At 41.3% G+C, this 19,137-nt stretch overlaps 1 protein-coding gene across 2 annotated transcripts; it reads left to right on the plus strand.

Annotated features, from left to right (window-relative positions):
• The first annotated feature begins 1,350 nt into the window (after nucleotides 1-1,350).
• On the plus strand, nucleotides 1,351-17,244 carry prkab1a (protein kinase, AMP-activated, beta 1 non-catalytic subunit, a). 2 transcript variants are annotated; one of them, XM_024380572.2, is made up of 8 exons: nucleotides 1,351-1,490; nucleotides 9,586-9,744; nucleotides 10,673-10,839; nucleotides 15,230-15,323; nucleotides 15,494-15,620; nucleotides 15,801-15,934; nucleotides 16,067-16,135; nucleotides 16,311-17,244. In XM_024380572.2, the coding sequence occupies exons 2-8, from the start codon at nucleotides 9,616-9,618 to the stop codon at nucleotides 16,386-16,388; spliced, it is 798 nt and encodes a 265-aa protein (XP_024236340.1). In that variant the 5' UTR covers nucleotides 1,351-1,490; nucleotides 9,586-9,615; the 3' UTR covers nucleotides 16,389-17,244. The 2 variants fall into 2 exon arrangements, with proteins under 2 accessions (XP_024236340.1, XP_024236341.1); XM_024380573.2 differs by having other exon boundaries at nucleotides 15,494-15,608.
• The last annotated feature ends 1,893 nt before the right edge of the window (nucleotides 17,245-19,137 follow it).

Below are 19,137 nucleotides of genomic sequence, written 5' to 3' on the forward strand. Positions count from 1 at the left end.
CATTATGAGCCACAGCAAAGGGCACAGGCTCCCTGTGCGATAGCAAGCAAAACTGGAGGGTATCCGTATGTTTGTGAGGATGCCTTATGTATATGTGTACCTGACCTATGCATGAGAGAGAGAGAGAGAGAGAGCGAGAGTGTGTACGTGTCTATGTCTTGATAAGTGCGTTTATTTGTTTATTTATTTCACCTTTATTTAACCAGGTAGGCCAGTTGAGAACAAGTTCTCATTTACAACTGCGACCGGGCCAAGATAAAGCAAAGCAGTGGGACAAAAACAACAACACAGAGTTACACATAAACAAAGGTACAGTCCATAACACAAAAGAAACATCTATGTACAGTGTGTGCAAATGTAGAAGAGTAGGCAATAAATAGGCCCTAGAGGTGAAAATAAATACAATTTAGCATTAATACTGGAGTGATAGATGTGCAGATGATGATGTGCAAGTAGAGATACTGGGGTGCAAAAGAGCAAGAGGGTGTGCTATTTACTGATTGGCTGTGTACAGGTACAGTGATTGGTAAGCTGCTCAGACAGCTGATGCTTAAAGTTCGAGAGGGAGATATAAGACTCCAGCTCCAGAGATATGTGTAACTGTGTATAATGAGTGTGTCTGTTTATGAGTGGATGAGTGTGTGTATTACAGGTGGCTGATGGCACCTTAATTGGGGATGATGGGCTCATAGTAATGACTGGAACGGAATACTATGGACTGGTATCAAACACATCTAACATGGTTTCCATGCGTTTGATACCATTCCATTCTCTCCATTTCAGGCATCATTATGAGACATCCTCCCCTCACTAGCCTTCTGTTTGTGTATTATGGAGGGAGGCTGGAAAGGGAGTAATTGGTACTGGCATATAGGACATGCAGAAGGTGAGGATAAAACAGGGACAGAATAATCTGCAGTCTCCTCTGTAGCTCTCCTCACACTCAGACGGACTGAAGATAGGGAGCCACCAGACAGTGCAGCCAGAGCTATTTCACAAGCTGCTGAGAGCTGTAGGGTGTTGGAAAAACCATATCAGAAGTTTCTAAGCAAGTGACCATTCTTGTTTGTTTGACTGCCCGTCATCATGATTGTAAAGTTGACTTGAAAGACCTCCATGAAAAACACAAGGACTACTAGTTTGACTTTCAGCACAGGGATTATACATTATGTGACTGTAGATATACACAAGGAAAATGTTTGAAATAATGTCTAAATAATGCTTAAATAATGAGCTAGGATGGTTATAACTTTTATGTCCTAGAAATCTAGCTTTCCCTGCTGGACTGAGTCTTGATAGCCCATTAAAGGTCGACACTTCCACCAGGTGGTAAGAAAGTGAAACTGCATGCGCTCTATGACCGTCAAGAAAGAAAAGAGGCGGGGCGCTCTGGAATGATGAGGAAGGTTGTGTTGTCAACAACAGAACGTGGGAAAATTGTCAAATAAAAGACGAGCATTTTAGTGGTGTAAACTGACATCAATTCTAAGGTAATGGTTTTCAATATTCATATTTCCTTCTCAGTTTGTGGTTCTTGTCAACGTTAAATCAGATATAGCCACAGAGGGAGCTAGCTGTTTACTTTAGCTCGCTAGCTAGTAACTATAGCATTCTATGATCCATCGGTTTCAGCAGCTCGAAAAGAGCTTGCGTGCTGTGTAGGAAATCGGGCATCTATTATCTGTTCCCGGTAAAACATTTAATTTCCGACCATGTGGAAAAGTTTTACTCCAGGGACGCACACACAAATTATTTGACATAGATACTAAACATTGCTTGGTAACGTAAAGCGAACGTTAGCTAATGTTTTTAGCTAGCTACGTTAACACAGCACCCTAACCAGGGATACTAAACTGTCCGGTGTTTCCAGATGTCTAGTATGAAATATAACCAATAATGAATTACCATACGAGTTAAATAATTTTCCTTCCAAAAAACAAATTACAATTATGTAGCGTCACCGGGCCCTAATGCGGATGTATTTTCGTTGTTTAGAATAGTTGAATATGAAGAGTGTTTAAATGATCTCAAAACAATTTATCCATTCACCTGCAAGTAACGTTAAGGGTTATAAAAAGCGTCATTCCCGTATTGTTTACTGCGTTTCCCGGAATTGGAAGTTGATCCATAGATCAAAAAAACGTCAGCCTGTTTTAAAGGTGAACTATGCAGAAACAAACAGGAAGCGGCAAAGCGAGGCTCCACTTGATGGAAAATCTGCCTCCCTCAAGCAGTTGGTGTTTTTTCGTCCACCAAGCAAGGAGTTTTTGTATAGAGATCAATGAGATTGTTGAATTTGATCAACAACAAAAAAAAAAACAAATCTTAATCACTGCAAAAGTCTTAATCACTGCAAAAATCACATTTGAGATTTATATCATTTAAAAGCTTACAAACAGGCTTGTAAAACTATTTAATATATATATGTGTGTGTGTGTGTATATATTAGAGGTCGACCGATTAATTGGAATGGCCAATTTAATTAGCGCCGATTTCAACAATCGAAAATCAACAATCATAACAATCGGAAATCGGTATTTTGGGGCGCCGATTTATATATATATATATACATTTTTTTGTATTTTTTATATATACCTTTATTTAACTAGGCAAGTCAGTTAAGAACACATTCTTATTTTCAATGTAGGCCTAGGAATGGTGGGTTAACTGCCTTGTTCAGGAGCAGAACGACATATTTTCACCTTGTCAGCTCGGGGGATCCAATCTTGCAACCTTACAGTTAACTAGTCCAACGCTCTAACCACCTGCCTCTCATTGCACTCCACGAGGAGCCTGCCTGTTACTCGAATGCAGTAGAATCCAAGGTAAGTTGCTAGCTAGCATTAAACTTATCTTATAAAAAACAATCAATCAATCATAATCACTGGTTATAACTACACATGGTTGATGATATTACTCGTTTATCTAGCGTGTCCTGCATTGCATATAATCGATGCAACGCTGGGGGATGATTTAACAAAAGCACATCTGGGGGGAAAAAAACAATTGTTGCACGACTGTACCTAACCATAAACACAAATGCCTTTCTTAAAATCAATACACAGAAGTATATATTTTTAGACCTGCATATTTAGCTAAAAGAAATCCAGGTTAGCAGGCAATATTAACAAGGTGAAATTGTGTCATTTCTCTTGTGTTCATTGCACGCAGAGTCAGGGTATATGCAACAGTTTGGGCAGCCTGGCTCATTTCAAACTAATTTGCCAGAATTGTACGTAATTATGACATAACGTTGAAGGTTGTGCAATGTAACAAGAATATTTAGACTTAGGGATGCCACCCGTTAGATAAAATACAGAACGGTTCTGTATTTCACAAAAATAATAAACGTGTTTTCGAAATGATAGTTTCCGGATTCGACCATATTAATGACCAAAGGCTCATATTTCTGTTATGTTATAATTAAGTCTATGATTTGATAGAGCAGTCTGACTGAGCGATGGTAGGCAGCAGCAGGCTCGTAAGCATTCATTCAAACAGCACTTTTGTGCGTTTTGCCAGCAGCTCTTCGCAAGCACAGTGCTGTTTCTGACTTCAAGCCTATCAGCCTAATGGCTGGTGTAACCGATGTGAAATGGCTAGCTAGTTAGCTGGGTGTGCGCTAATAGCGTTTCAAACGTCACTCGCTCTGAGACTTGAAGTAGTTATTCCTCTTGCTCTGCAAGGGCCGCGGCTTTTGTGGAGCCATGGGTAACGCTGCTTCGAGTGTGGCTGTTGTTGATGTGTTTTTGGTTCGAGCCCAGGTAGGGGCGAGGAGAGGGACGGAAGCTATACTGTTACACTGGCAATACTATAGTGCCTATAAGAACATCCAATAGTCAAAGGTATATGAAATGCAAATGGTATAGAGAGATATAGTCCTATAAATACTATATTAACTACAACCTAAAACCTCTTACCTTGGAATATTGAAGTCTCATGTTAAAAGGAACCAGCTTTCATATGTTCTCATGTTCTGAGCAAGGAACTCAAACGTTAGCTTTTTTAAATGGCACATATTGCACTTTTACTTCTCCAACACTTTGTTTTTGCATTATTTAAAACAAATTGAACATGTTTCATTATTTATTGGAGGCTAAATCTATTTTTCTTGGGGTATTATATTAAGTTAAAATAAGTGTTCATTCAGTATTGTTGTAATTGTCATTATTACAAATTTTAAAAGCTTTTGTGGCCCTCCAATAATCGGTATCGGTGTTGAAAAATCATAATCGGTCGACCTCTAATATACAGTGGGGCAAAAAAGTATTTAGTCAGCCACCAATTGTGCAAGTTCTCCCACTTAAAAAGATGAGAGGCCTGTAATTTTCATCATAGGTACACTCCAACTATGACAGCCATAATGAGAAAAAAAATCCAGAAAATCACATTGTAGGATTTTTAATGAATTTATTTGCAAATTATGGTGGAAAATAAGTATTTGGTCAATAACAAAAGTTTATCTCAATACTTTGTTATATACCCTTTGTTGGCAATGAATGAGATAAAACGTTTTCTGTAAGTCTTCACAAGGTTTTCACACACTGTTGCTGGTATTTTGGCCCATTCCTCCATGCAGATCTCCTCTAGAGCAGTGATGTTTTGGGGCTGTTGCTGGGCAACATGGACTTTCAACTCCCTCCAAAGATTTTCTATGGGGTTGAGATCTGGAGACTGGCTAGGCCACTCCAGGACCTTGAAATGCTTCTTACGAAGCCACTCCTTTTGCCCGGGCGGTGTGTTTGGGATCATTGTCATGCTGAAAGACCCAGCCACGTTTCATCTTCAATGCCCTTGCTGATGGAAGGAGGTTTTCACTCAAAATCTCACGATACATGGCCCCATTCATTCTTTCCTTTACACGGATCAGTTGTTCAAATCAAATCAAATCAAATCAAATCAAATTTTATTTGTCACATACACATGGTTAGCAGATGTTAATGCGAGTGTAGCGAAATGCTTGTGCTTCTAGTTCCGACAATGCAGTAATAACGAGCAAGTAATCTAACTAACAATTCCAAAAAAACTACTGTCTTATACACAGTGTAAGGGGATAAAGAATATGTACATAAGGATATATGAATGAGTGATGGTACAGAGCAGCATAGGCAAGATACAGTAGATGATATCGAGTACAGTATATACATATGAGATAAGTATGTAAACCAAGTGGCATAGTTAAAGTGGCTAGTGATACATGTATTACATAAGGATGCAGTCGATGATATAGAGTACAGTATCAACGTATGCATATGAGATGAACAATGTAGGGTAAGTAACATTATATAAGGTAGCATTGTTTAAAGTGGCTAGTGATATATTTACATAATTTCCCATCAATTCCCATGATTAAAGTGGCTGGAGTAGAGTCAGTGTCATTGACAGTGTGTTGGCAGTAGCCACTCAATGTTAGTGGTGGCTGTTTAACAGTCTGATGGCCTTGAGATAGAAGCTGTTTTTCAGTCTCTCGGTCCCAGCTTTGATGCACCTGTACTGACCTCGCCTTCTGGATGACAGCGGGGTGAACAGGCAGTGGCTCGGGTGGTTGATGTCCTTGATGATCTTTATGGCCTTCCTGTAGCATCGGGTGGTGTAGGTGTCCTGGAGGGCAGGTAGTTTGCCCCCGGTGATGCGTTGTGCAGACCTCACTACCCTCTGAGAGCCTTACGGTTGAGGGCGGTGCAGTTGCCATACCAGGCGGTGATACAGCCCGCCAGGATGCTCTCGATTGTGCATCTGTAGAAGTTTGTGAGTGCTTTTGGTGACAAGCCGAATTTCTTCAGCCTCCTGAGGTTGAAGAGGCGCTGCTGCGCCTTCCTCACGATGCTGTCTGTGTGAGTGGACCAATTCAGTTTGTCTGTGATGTGTATGCCGAGGAACTTAAAACTTGCTACCCTCTCCACTACTGTTCCGTCGATGTGGATGGGGGTGTTCCCTCTGCTGTTTCCTGAAGTCCACAATCATCTCCTTAGTTTTGTTGACGTTGAGTGTGAGGTTATTTTCCTGACACCACACTCCGAGGGCCCTCACCTCCTCCCTGTAGGCCGTCTCGTCGTTGTTGGTAATCAAGCCTACCACTGTTGTGTCGTCCGCAAACTTGATGATTGAGTTGGAGGCGTGCATGGCCACGCAGTCGTGGGTGAACAGGGAGTACAGGAGGGGGCTCAGAACGCACCCTTGTGGGGCCCCAGTGTTGAGGATCAGCGGGGAGGAGATGTTGTTGCCTACCCTCACCACCTGGGGGCGGCCCGTCAGGAAGTCCAGTACCCAGTTGCACAGGGCGGGGTCGAGACCCAGGGTCTCGAGCTTGATGACGAGCTTGGAGGGTACTATGGTGTTGAATGCCGAGCTGTAGTCGATGAACAGCATTCTCACATAGGTATTCCTCTTGTCCAGATGGGTTAGGGCAGTGTGCAGTGTGGTTGAGATTGCATCGTCTGTGGACCTATTTGGGCGGTAAGCAAATTGGAGTGGGTCAAGGGTGTCAGGTAGGGTGGAGGTGATATGGTCCTTGACTAGTCTCTCAAAGCACTTCATGATGACGGATGTGAGTGCTACGGGCGGTAGTCGTTTAGCTCAGTTACCTTAGCTTTCTTGGGAACAGGAACAATGGTGGCCCTCTTGAAGCATGTGGGAACAGCAGACTGGTATAGGGATTGGTTGAATATGTCCGTAAACACACCGGCCAGCTGGTCTGCGCATGCTCTGAGGGCGCGGCTGGGGATGCCGTCTGGTTCTGGTCCCTTTGCAGAAAAACAGCCCCAAAGCATGATGTTTCCACCCCCATGCTTCACAGTAGGTATGGTGTTCTTTGGATGCAACTCAGCATTCTTTGTCCTCCAAACACGACGAGTTGAGTTTTTACCAAAAAGTTATATTTTGGTTTCATCTAACCATATGCCATTCTCCCAATCTTCTTCTGGATCATCCAAATGCTCTCTAGCAAACTTCAGACGGGCCTGGACATGTACTGGCTTAAGCAGGGGGACACGTCTGGCACTGCAGGATTTGAGTCCCTGGCGGCGTAGTGTGTTACTGATGGTAGGCTTTGTTACTTTGGTCCCAGCTCTCTGCAGGTCATTCACTAGGTCCCCCCGTGTGGTTCTGGGATTTTTGCTCACCGTTCTTGTGATCATTTTGACCCCACAGGGTGAGATCTTGCACGGAGCCCCAGATCGAGGGAGATTATCAGTGGTCTTGTATGTCTTCCATTTCCTAATAATTGCTCCCACAGTTGATTTCTTCAAACCAAGCTACTTACCTGTTGCAGATTCAGTCTTCCTAGCCTGGTGCTGGTCTACAATTTTGTTTCTGGTGTCCTTTGACAGCTCTTTGGTCTTGGCCATAATTGAGTTTGGAGTGTGACTGTTTGAGGTTGTGGACAGGTGTCTTTTATACTGATAACAAGTTCTAACAGGTGCCATTAATACAGGTAACGAGTGGAGGACAGAGAAGCCTCTTAAAGAAGAAGTTACAGGTCCGTGAGAGCCAGAAATCTTGCTTGTTTGTGTGTAAATCTGTCCTTTAGTCTGATGAGTCCAAATTTGAGATTTTTGGTTTCAACAGGTGAATGGATTATCTTCGCATGGGTAGTTCCCACCTTGAAGCAAGGAGGAGGAGGTGTGATTATCAGGGTGTCTTTTGCTGGTGACACTGTCAGTGATTTATTTAGAATTCAAGGCACACTTAACCAGCATGGCTACCACAGCATTCTGCAGCGATACGCCATCCATCTGGTTTGCGCTTAGTGGGACTATAATTTGTTTTTTCAAGGACAATGACCCAACACACCTCCAGACTATTTGACCAAGAAGGAGAGTGATGGAGTGCTGCATCAGATGACCTGGCCTCCACAATCCCCTGACCTCAACCCAATTGAGTTGGTTTGGGATGATTTGGACCGCAGAGTGAAGGAAAAGCAGCCAACAAGTTCTCAGCATATGTGGGAACTCCTTCAAGACTGTTGGAAAAGCATTCCAGGTGAAGAGCTTTGAGAGAATGCCAAGGGTGTGCAAAGCTGTCATCAAGGCAAAGGGTGGCTACTTTGAAGAATCTAAAATCTATTTTGATTTTTTAACACTTATTTGGCTACTACATGATTCCATATGTGTTATTTCATAGTTTTGATGTCTTCACTGTTATTCTGCAATGTAGAATATAGTCAAATTAAAGAAATTCCCTTAAATGTGTAGGTGTGTCTGACCTTTTGACTGGTACTGTATATATGTATATACATAGTGCATTTGGAAAGTATTCAGACCACTTGGCTTTTTCCACATTTTGTTACATTACAGCCTTATTCTGAAATGGATAAAGAAAAGAAAAAAATACTCATCAATCTACACACAATACCCCATAATGACAAAGCAAAAACAGGTTTTTAGAAATGTTTGCAATTTTATTAAATATAAAAAACAGAAATACCTTGTTTACATAAGTATTCAGACCCTTTGCTATGAGACTTGAAATTGAGCTCAGGTGCATCCCATTTCCATTGATCATCCTTGAGATGTTTCAACAATTTGATTGAAGTCCACCTGTGGTAAAATTCAATTAATTGGACATGATTTGGAAAGGCACACACCTGTCTATATAAGGTCCCACAATTGACAGTGCATGTCAGAGCAAAAACCAAGCCATGAGGTCGAAGGAATTGTCCGTAAAGCTCCGAGACAGGATTGTGCCGAGTCACATATTTGGGGAAGGGTACCATCATTATTAAATGGAAGAAGTTTGGAACCACCAAGACACTTCCTAGAGCTGGCCGCTTGGCCAAACAGCAATCGGGGGAGAAAGGCCTTGGTCATGAAGGTGACCAAGAACCCGATGGTCACTCTGACATTGAATCATAGAAATATAGATCATAGAATATAGATCATCATAGAATATAGATCATCGCCAGCAGCATACCACCCTGCATACCACTGCTGGCTTGCTTCTGAAGCTAAGCAGGGTTGGTCCTGGATGGGAGACCAGATGCTGCTGGAAGTGGTGTTGGAGGGCCAGTAGGAGGCACTCTTTCCAAATATCCCAATACTCCAGGGCAGGGATTGGGGACACTGCCCTGTGTAGGGTGCCGTCTTTCAGATGGGACGTTAAACGGGTGTCTTGACTCTCTGAGGTCATTTAAGATCTCATGGCACTTATCGTAAGAGTAGGGGTGTTAACCCCGGTGTCCTGGCTAAATTCCCAATCTGGCCCTCAAACCATCACGGTCACCTAATAATCCCCAGTTTACAATTGGCTCATTCATCTCCCTCCTCTCCCCTGTAACTATTCCCCAGGTCGTTGCTTTTAATGAGAACGTGTTCTCAGTCAACTTACCTGGTAAAATAACGGATCAATAAAAGAATAGACATGACCATTTAAGTTGACGTTCGCCGGCACCTTTATCTCCTGAATGTTTTGGCATTCATGTCCAAAAATAATCTTTCTGACCACTTCTTCCATGGGAAAACATGTATGCATTTACCCTACTCATAGTGTTTGGATGTGCCCACGTTCTCTTTCCATGATGTCCCTTATTGATTTTAGTTTATTTTACTGTTCCATTAGTTTAAGCAATTTTCCAACCTTTGTCCACAGTGATTTTGGCTTATTGACACAGAGGGGACCATGGGGAACACTAACACCGGTATGGGTACAGGACACAGGCGGGACAGCCGTGCCAAGGAGGGCGACAGGCCTAAAATCCTCATGGACAGTCCAGAGGATGCTGATATGTTCCATGGAGAGGACATCAAGGTCAGTTTTACAGGAGTGAACCTCTGTAATTATGTAGGTTGTCCAACCACTCTGCCCCAGAGAAAACGTGCTTTGGTGATAAAATGTAACTTCCTTATGTTTATAAAATACATTTTACCAAGACAGATATGATTATTCATGTTCTGAATTGTTCAAGTGGGGTCGTTCTCTATCATATCATTAACATTCTATCCAAAAAGACAGATTTCATAACCTAATACATCCGATAATAAGCACCGAGCTCTGTTGACAGTGGTGCAGGTTTCTCGTAATAACTGTTGAGGATTTTACATTTTGTGGTCATCAACTTCAAAGTTATTTCAGTGGGTCTTAAAAAGCTAATTGAGCATGACATGAGCTGAATGAAATGTAAAAGGCTTTGAAAATAAAAAGCTGGGTATGAGCTCAGTGCTCTGTTGACATTTCACAGAGATACGGTTGTTTTTGTGAGAAATATTCTAAAAAGAACGTGAATCTTCAAAGAAAATACTACATATCATGTGTCCTATCCATCTTACCTCTATTGTTTTGTGTCCTGTGGATTGTCAGGTAGACAGTAGCCTTAATTCTTGCACAGAATCCCGCCTAGCTGACTTGATGCCATTTTTCCAGATTTATTACCACTTATTTTCTCTGTCCTCCATTTAGTCACCCTGTAGGATGCCAAACTAATTCTGTCTGTCCTTCAAGGGTAAAAACTTCCAGAACTTTTGAATGGATTATGATGGAGACATTAGGTTTGGACCATTGGTTTTCTTAGAGGATTGTCTACAGTATTTACGTAGTATTTTACCCCATTGTTAAAACACACACAGAGAGACTCATCTCTCCCTCTTCCCATTTCTCACACACAGAGAGACTCATCTCTCCCTCTTCCCATTTCTCACACACACAGAGACTCATCTCTCCCTCTTCCCTTGTCTCCTAGGCTCCACTAGAGAAGGAGGAGTACCTTGCATGGCGGCAGGACCTGGAGGCTGATAAAGGGCCCACACTGGACCGCCCCACTGTGTTCCGCTGGACTGGAAGCGGAAAGGAGGTCTTTCTGTCCGGTTCCTTCAACAACTGGGCCAACAAGATTCCCCTAACCAGGAGGTGTGTTAGCAGCCATGAGAAGGGCATCATACGTATAACATTATCGTTGACCTGCCTTTGGTGCAATTCACACAGTGTTGTGAGTGAGTATACACTGAATGTACAAAACATTAGGAACACCTGCTCTTTCCATGACATCGACTGACCAGGTGAAAGCTATGATCCCTTATTGATGTCACCTGTAAAATCCACTTCAATCAGTGTAGATGAAGACCGGTTATAGAAGGATTTTTAAGGCTTGAGACAATTGAGACATGGATTGTGTATGTGTGCCATTCAGAGGGTGAATGGGCAAGACAAAAGATTTAAGTGCCTTTGAACAGGGTATGTTAGTAGGTGCAAGGTGCACTGGTTTTATTTTGTCAAGAACTGGAACACTGCTGGGTTTTTCACGCTCAACAGTTTCCTGTGTTTATCAAGAATGGTCCACCACCCAAAGGACATCCAGCCAACTTGACAGAACTGTGGGATGCATTGGAGTCAACATGGGCCAGTATCCCTGTGGAACACTTTCGACACCTTGTAAAAGGGGGTGTAACTCAATATTAGGAAGGGGTTCTTAATGTTTTATACACTCAGTGTATACTGTATGTATGCCCTTACTGTTTATTTACATTTTATTTTAGGGGGGTAGATCAGCTTTAAAATTACAGATAGATTGTGGTCGAGTGATTGTGGAGTCCAGTTCATCGTATGCAGCACTCCATCACTCTCCTTCTTGGTCAAATAGCCCTTACACAGCCTGGAGGTGTGCTGGAATATTGTCCTGTTGAAAAACAAATGATAGTCCCACTAAGAGCAAACCAGATGGGATGGTGTATCGCTGCAGAATTCTGTGGTAGCCATGCTGGTTAAGTGTGCCTTGAATTCTAAATAAATCATGACAGTGTCACCAGCAAAGCACCCCCACATCATCACACCTCCTCCATGCTTCACGGTGGGAACCACACATGCAGAGATCATCCATTCACCTACTCTGCGACTCACAAAGAGACAGCGGTTGGAACCAGAAATCTTAAATCAGACCAAAGGACAGATTTCCACCGGTCTAATGTCCATTGATCGTGTTTCTTGGCCCAAGAAATTATCTTCATATTGGTGTCCTTTAATAGTGGTTTCTTAGCAGTCGTGTCTTTATTATCATTAAATGAAGACTTTTAGTTTTTATCAAAGATTCCCTGTAATTATTATTACGTGATTTAAACTGATTAATCATGTAACTGTAATTATCGAGGAAGTCGGGACACCAAGGAAAATATTCAGATTACAAAGTTATAATTTTCCTAATATAACTTTTCAGATATTTTCATATCTGATCAAATAGTATTCTGATTAATTCATGATTTATTTTACCTCATGTTAGTCTCATTCCAAATGTCAGAATTTGTTGGTTATCTGCACGAACCCAGTCTTCACTATAAGTCATCCATACATCAATTGTCTTAAATCATTTATTTATTAACTAACTAAACAATCACAGAAATGCATAAACAAACAAACAAAGTAAATATGGTTACAAGAAATGATAGGGGAATGTACGAAAGGGAAGTGGGGGTCGACTGAGAAGACAACACGCAGTTGATCATTGAAATGCTAATCCTTTGCACATGAACGCTCACTCATTCAGGAACAGTTGCAATCAATATATATATTTACGCTCAGTGTGTCGTCGGGATCTCTGCTGAAAAGTTAGTTTCTGTTGGAGAGTTTCCGTCCTCTCTCGCTCTCTCTCTCTCTGTCGTGGTTAGAGGGGATAGTTCAGAGTGACATTCACTCATGTTGTTGTAGAATGGATGTTTCGGCGGTTGTCGTTCTTCACGTTCAATGATACCAAATTCCTAGCTGCAGACTAGTAATTAATATCAAAGACTTATTCTTATTCTGTCGGTATCGATAGTCTAAGAGTTTAACCACGTGGTATGGTTAAAAGATTCAGCAATGGTCTGAAACCTTTGTCCTCTCGTGATTGAGAGAAAACATGGTCTGTTACCTTTGTTCTCTCGTAATAGAGAAAAACATGGTCTCGTGAGAACTTCTCAAAGTTGGGGTTTTATTCAGGAATGCAGAAAAGGGCCTGTCCCAGGATGCCCGACAATACCTGGGCTCATGGGCGGTCCTCTGATTTAGTTAAACTCAAAAGGGAATTGGAGTTTCCTTCATTAAAAAGTCCAAAATCACATTACACAATTTTACAAATAGTATCATCCTCACTCATTCATCTTATACAACAATTAGATGTAAACCTCATATCTGAGGCTATTATATAAACAGCTTTATGGTAATGTGGCCGCACCGTCTCTCATGAGTCTTTCAAACTTGTACCAAACGGACCGGTTTGTCATTGGATTCTTCACCGATCTTTTATACCTTCTCCGGAACATAAATGTTGTTTGGACCTCAAGTTCTGTGAGGTGGAAGCAATTCCTTTGTTCTCTATAAAACTTCACTCTGTCTCTATACTGTGTGGCCATGCGGCAGGATCTTCCTGGAATTTACGACCTCTGACCACAGCAGCCTAGTTGTAGGAGGCAGGGAGAGGGGGAAGGGGCTTGCTGTACCCAAAGAGGGCAACGTCATGACAGCAGCAATTAGACCATGAAGGCCTGATTCAGGCTGTCTCCTCTGAACAGTTGATGTTGAGATGTGTCTGTTACTTGAACTCTGTGAAGCATTTATTACCTCTGCGGCAGAGGTAACTCTGGGTCTCCCATTCCTGTGGTAGTCCCCAGTTTCATTATAGCGCTTGATGGTTTTTGCGACTCAACTTGCAGGAACTTTAAAAGTTCTTTGAATTTTCCAGATTGAATGACCATGTCTAAAAGTAATGATGGACTGTTGTTTCTCTTTACTCATTTGAGCTGTTCTTTCCATAATATGGACTTGCTCTTTTACCAAATAGGGCTATCTTCTGTATACCACCCCTAACGTGTCACAACACAACTGATTGGTGAAAATATTTCACAAATTAACTTTAACAAGGCACACCTGTTAATTGAAATGCATTTCAGGTGACCACCTGAAATGGTTGAGAGAATGCCAAGAGTGTGCAAAGCTGTCATCGAGGCAAAGGGTGGCTACTTTTTAAGAATCGGTTTCAGAGGAAGGCCCAAAAAATTGCCAGACTCCAGCCACCCTAGTCATAGACTGTTCTCTCTGCTACCGCACGGCAATCGGTACCGGAGCGCCAAGTCTTGGTCCAAAGGACTTCTTAACAGCTCCTACCCCCAAGCCATAGGACTCCTGAACTCCACCCACAACCCCATTTTTTGCTGCTGCTACTCTCTGTTTATTATCCATGCATATTCACTTTACCTCTACCTAAATGTACATATTACCTCAACTACCTGGACTAACCGGTGCCCCTCACATTGATTCGGTACCGGTACCTCCTGTATGTAGCCTCGCTGCTGTTATCTTATTGTTGGTCCTTAATTATTTTTCTTATTTATTTTATACATTTACTTCAGTTTATTTTAGTAAATACTTTAAGTTTTTTTTCCTTAACTGCATTTTTGGTTAAGGGCTTGTAAGTAAGCATTTCACTGTAAGGTGTAATGTGACAAATACAATTTGATTTGAATTCTTCAGCCATACCTGAGACCAAAAACAAGCTACATATGGACAGTACCAAAACATATGATCTGATGATTCTGTCTATTCGTGGCAAAATCTTCAGAGCTGGGATGGTTGAATCCCCCATATATATATATATATAACATTATATATGTTGCAAGAGTTTTGTCAAATCATTTAAATTGAATAACTCTTAGGTTTTGAATCCGGCATCCTTTTGTGTATCAGTTCATGTGCCATGGAATCAGTGCGTTGAAAATCTCTTCCCAACTATTTTGCCATTTATACAACACAGCTGTCAATTCTTTGGTCCTTTAATGAAACTGGTATACATTTGATTTATCACAGTTTTCTTTAACCAATTATGGTCTTTAATTCAGGGCTGACAAACAAGTTCCTTACTTTCTCCCCCTTTCACTTTCCTCCTCCATTTTTGTGGTAATGCTGCAATCAGTTGGTTGTAATTTTGGACAGAGCAGACATTTCCATTTAAAAAAAATTATGAATGAATATATTTGAGTTTAACTATAATATTTGTTGTAATATTTGTTCGGTCTTTTCTAGTGGATTAAACTGAAATTGCAACCAACTTTCTATGGCTTGTTCTAAAAAATAGTGATATTTTGGAAATTATTTCATTTTCAAACAAGTGAGAGGTTGTAATCTGAATCAAGGGAAAAAGGCCATTCTTGAACACTGGGTGAGCCATTCTTACCTATCTGATAGAGAACCAGCTTTTGTATGAATGAAGACCTTTAGTGAGAGGTATAATGCTTGAATATTTAATCATTTAATATTAGTTTGTTCTCTATTTCAGTCAGAACAACTTTGTGGCCATTGTGGATCTGCCTGAAGGGGAGCATCAGTATAAGTTCTATGTGGACGGCACGTGGACCCATGACCCAGCTGAGGTGAGCAGCGTGTTTTAGGGACCAGAACGACCTCTGTTTTACATGTTGTAATGGCTTTATAGGAACAACTGTCTCCTCAGCTATTTACACAGGCATATGGGAGTGAATGACTGGAACAGATTTGATGTTTATGAGTTCTCTGTTTGATTGCTGGTTTTGTGGTCCTCCAGCCTGTTGTAACCAACCAGCTAGGCACAGTCAACAACGTCATCCAAGTGAAGAAGACTGACTTTGAGGTGTTTGATGCACTTATGGTGGACTCACAGAAATGCTCTGATATGTCAGGTCAGTGTCAAGGTCAGTATCCATAACGTGTTCATCCATTCAAGTTATGCTACTGTATTGGAAAATATCTCCATGGCGTTAGAAAGTTAGATTTCAACTTGCAATAGCAAAATATTAACTAGACAAATCTTGGTGTTCGCTCTCCCATTGTATTTATTAACTTGCCCCTCCTCTCATCTGTTTGTGAGTTAGACCTGTCTAGCTCTCCTCCCGGACCGTACCATCAGGACCCTTACATACCCAAGCAGGAAGAAAAGTTCAAGTCTCCGCCCATTCTCCCACCTCACTTGCTACAGGTCATCCTAAACAAGGACACAGGAATCTCTGTGAGTACAAGACGCTAACAACTGAATCTAAACCCTCATGGGAATATCAACGATGAAGACATGAGAGCTATTCATGTAATTGACAGCAATGTGTATGCACTGGAGTAAGATGTATTCTCTCTCCCTCTTCAGTGTGACCCTGCATTGCTCCCAGAACCCAATCATGTCATGCTCAATCACCTCTACGCCTTGTCCATCAAGGTAAGACCACAGGGAGATCAGAAAGATTAAATCAAAGCCATGGAGCCTTAGTAGATTGATTCAACGTCTGCAAGAGGTAACAGAAGGACTCCCAGAAGAGTTGCTTTTGGAGAGGTGAAGGTAAATGTCAAGTATGTGCTAATGGAGTTATATATTTCTCTCTCTCTCCTCTTAGGATGGTGTGATGGTGCTTAGTGCGACTCATCGCTACAAGAAGAAGTATGTCACCACCCTGCTGTATAAGCCGATCTGACCAGAGGTCTATGGCGTCTCTGCCTTTGCACCGCAGACACCACAGCTTCTCACAGCACAGCCTCCAGCATTACACCTGTACATATCTCAGTTTAGAATGATTTCTATCACCCCAATCTTCCTCAGTCTGCCTTTCCTCTTGTTCAATGACTGCCATCCCATTTGCTGATCACCAACCTTGCTTTGTTATAGACATAGAGGAGTACTAGGTAGCAGAATAGTTACGCATAGGAAGGATAGAGACGTTTTAGGGGTGGTGGTGAATTCTGACTGATAATACGTAAGGGTTGTGTTGTGACCTGTGCTTGATGACAGGAGGTCCCTTCATCAGACAAGAACAGGAAATAGTATAACAGGAAGTAGTAGGTAAGATGCAGTATCATGGAAAACCATACAGTGTTTGATTTTGGACAGATGCCCCAGTGTTGCTGTACAGTAGTAATAATCATGGATTTTGCCAGTGGAGTTTTTTTCCTGCCTTTTTATTGTGATTTTCTCTTCAGCCTCTGTTACTTGCCATTTGGCCAGTGTGCCTGGCCTTTGTATCATTATGCTTCACCAGCTATATCCGTTTGCGTATCAGTGCACATGTTTTATTTAAATAGTAGTAAGTTAAGTAATCATTAGATAGTGCTGTGTATATTTTCTAAATGACTATATATGGTCTAAAACACCTCCCCTACATGTGAATCCAAGGGACCAACTCAGTGCGGTGACAGACAAGCAGAGTTGGAGATGGATTAATGAGGCTTGAAGCTCCTTTGACATCCTTGTTAATGTAACCCTCTTGGACCATGTTGTGTACATTTTTCTTCTTTGTTTCCAGATTTCTATCCCAATAAAGATAATTGATTTTATAGCATTCTTATTGTGTGGTATCTCTGAAATAAAGGGTCTACCAGTATGGATAGGAATACAACTCTTGTAGATGGGCGTAGCCCCTTGACTATCAATTTGAGTGTCACATATGGAAGATCTAATCTAAATGTATTCCTCCCCTTTGTTTGATCTGATTTCCACAGGATTCGTTGAACCAACATATTGTGAATCTATTGAAGTGTTATACTAGTATTCTTTCATGTTCAAGTAATAGGTAACATTTAGTTGAGGCATGGCCCTATTAATCCTAGGGGAAGGAGCCAGATGGCATTCTAAAAGTGTGAAGATGGCAATATGTCAGCGGGAGAAAATGATCTTCCCCAATGCAATATGAACATTTCTTTCCTGGACATGTTTTGGGGTGAAAAGGATAGAGACCTTGAGCGTCATTGCAGGAGTACACACAGCCCTAATTTCCAGACACATATTTCTCACCATGTCTTTCCCCATACAACCACAACATATATTTAATCTACATGAGTATAAATGTGTGATTTTGATGTATTGTTGCATCAACTTAAAAAAAAACAGCATTTGGACAACTAGTAATGTGACTCTTTTTGGTTTGCCCTGAGCTCAATTGCAGTGAAAGTTGTCATATGTTTCCAAACACTCACCCAATTGGTGGAAATTCAACAGTGTTACCTTGTCTTCTTATCTAGTAGTGTGTCTGTTCATTGCGTCATGCCATGTTATCTCAAAGCTATTCTGGGAACACATCCGCCTGAGTCTGGGACACTATAAATTCACTAAAACTACTGTACTGTATCTCGTACATTACTTTTCGAATAAATGTATATCAATCAAATCAAATTTGATTGGTCGCATACACATATTTAGCAGATGTTATTGCAGGTGTAGCGAAATACTTGTGTTCCTAGCTCCAGCAGCGTAGAAAAATCTAACAATTCACAGAAATCTAAAAAGTAAAATAATGGAATTAAGAAATATTAGGATGATCAATGTCGGAGTCCAGAGTGTGTGTAATATATATATATATATATACAGTTGAAGTCAGAGGTTGGAGTCATTCTTTAGACTAGTGGTGTATCTGGAGCATCATCATTTGTGGGTTCGATTAAAGGCTCAAAATGGCCAGAAACAAAGAACTTTCTTCTGAAACTCATCCGTCTATTCTTGTTCTGTGAAATTAAGATAGGGTTAAAACCATTCCAGTCCACACACATTCTATCCCAACCACTAATGAATCTGTGTTGACTTGACATCAATGAAGGTTTTGCTTTAAAGCGTTGTTTCTTTGTTACTTATTGCTGCCACCAAAGTACTGACCAAATTGTTGCCAGTGTGTGTTATTCTGATATTGTCTCAGAGTTAGTGTGTCCTATGGTATCATCCAACGGGTGCTGTGAGGTCCATGGCAAGTGCTACAGCACAATGATGCCATGCAGCACAATGAATGATGGGCCATCATTGACAATACTTACACCGAGTCCTATGCCCATGACTGTGACCAGAGCCTCAGAAAGGTCACTTGATGCTCCAAAGAGTCCCCTCCCCTTCTCACCTTATTCACGACAATGATTAGCGATGTACTGCATTATTTATAGTACTGCTCATGGTATTCATCACACTCTTTACCTTGCTCTTTCCATGTCACACTCTTTCTCTACCCTCCTTATTGTTCTTTCTCTCACATCCTCAGGCAACGATGACGGTTGTGAGAGGTTCATCTGCGAGTGTGACAGGAAATAAGGCCTACAGAGGACCCTGCTCCTGCTGGATATCACACAACATAGTTCAGATAGCTCCTTCACAGTGTGGTAAATCACTAAAATGAAAATACTTTAAAGTAACACTAAATAAGTTTTTTTCAGGTATCTATACTTTACTATTTATATTTTTGCCAACTT

Source organism: Oncorhynchus tshawytscha, linkage group LG20, assembly GCF_018296145.1.
Source record: "Oncorhynchus tshawytscha isolate Ot180627B linkage group LG20, Otsh_v2.0, whole genome shotgun sequence".
In the NCBI taxonomy this organism is placed as follows: Eukaryota; Metazoa; Chordata; class Actinopteri; order Salmoniformes; family Salmonidae; genus Oncorhynchus; species Oncorhynchus tshawytscha.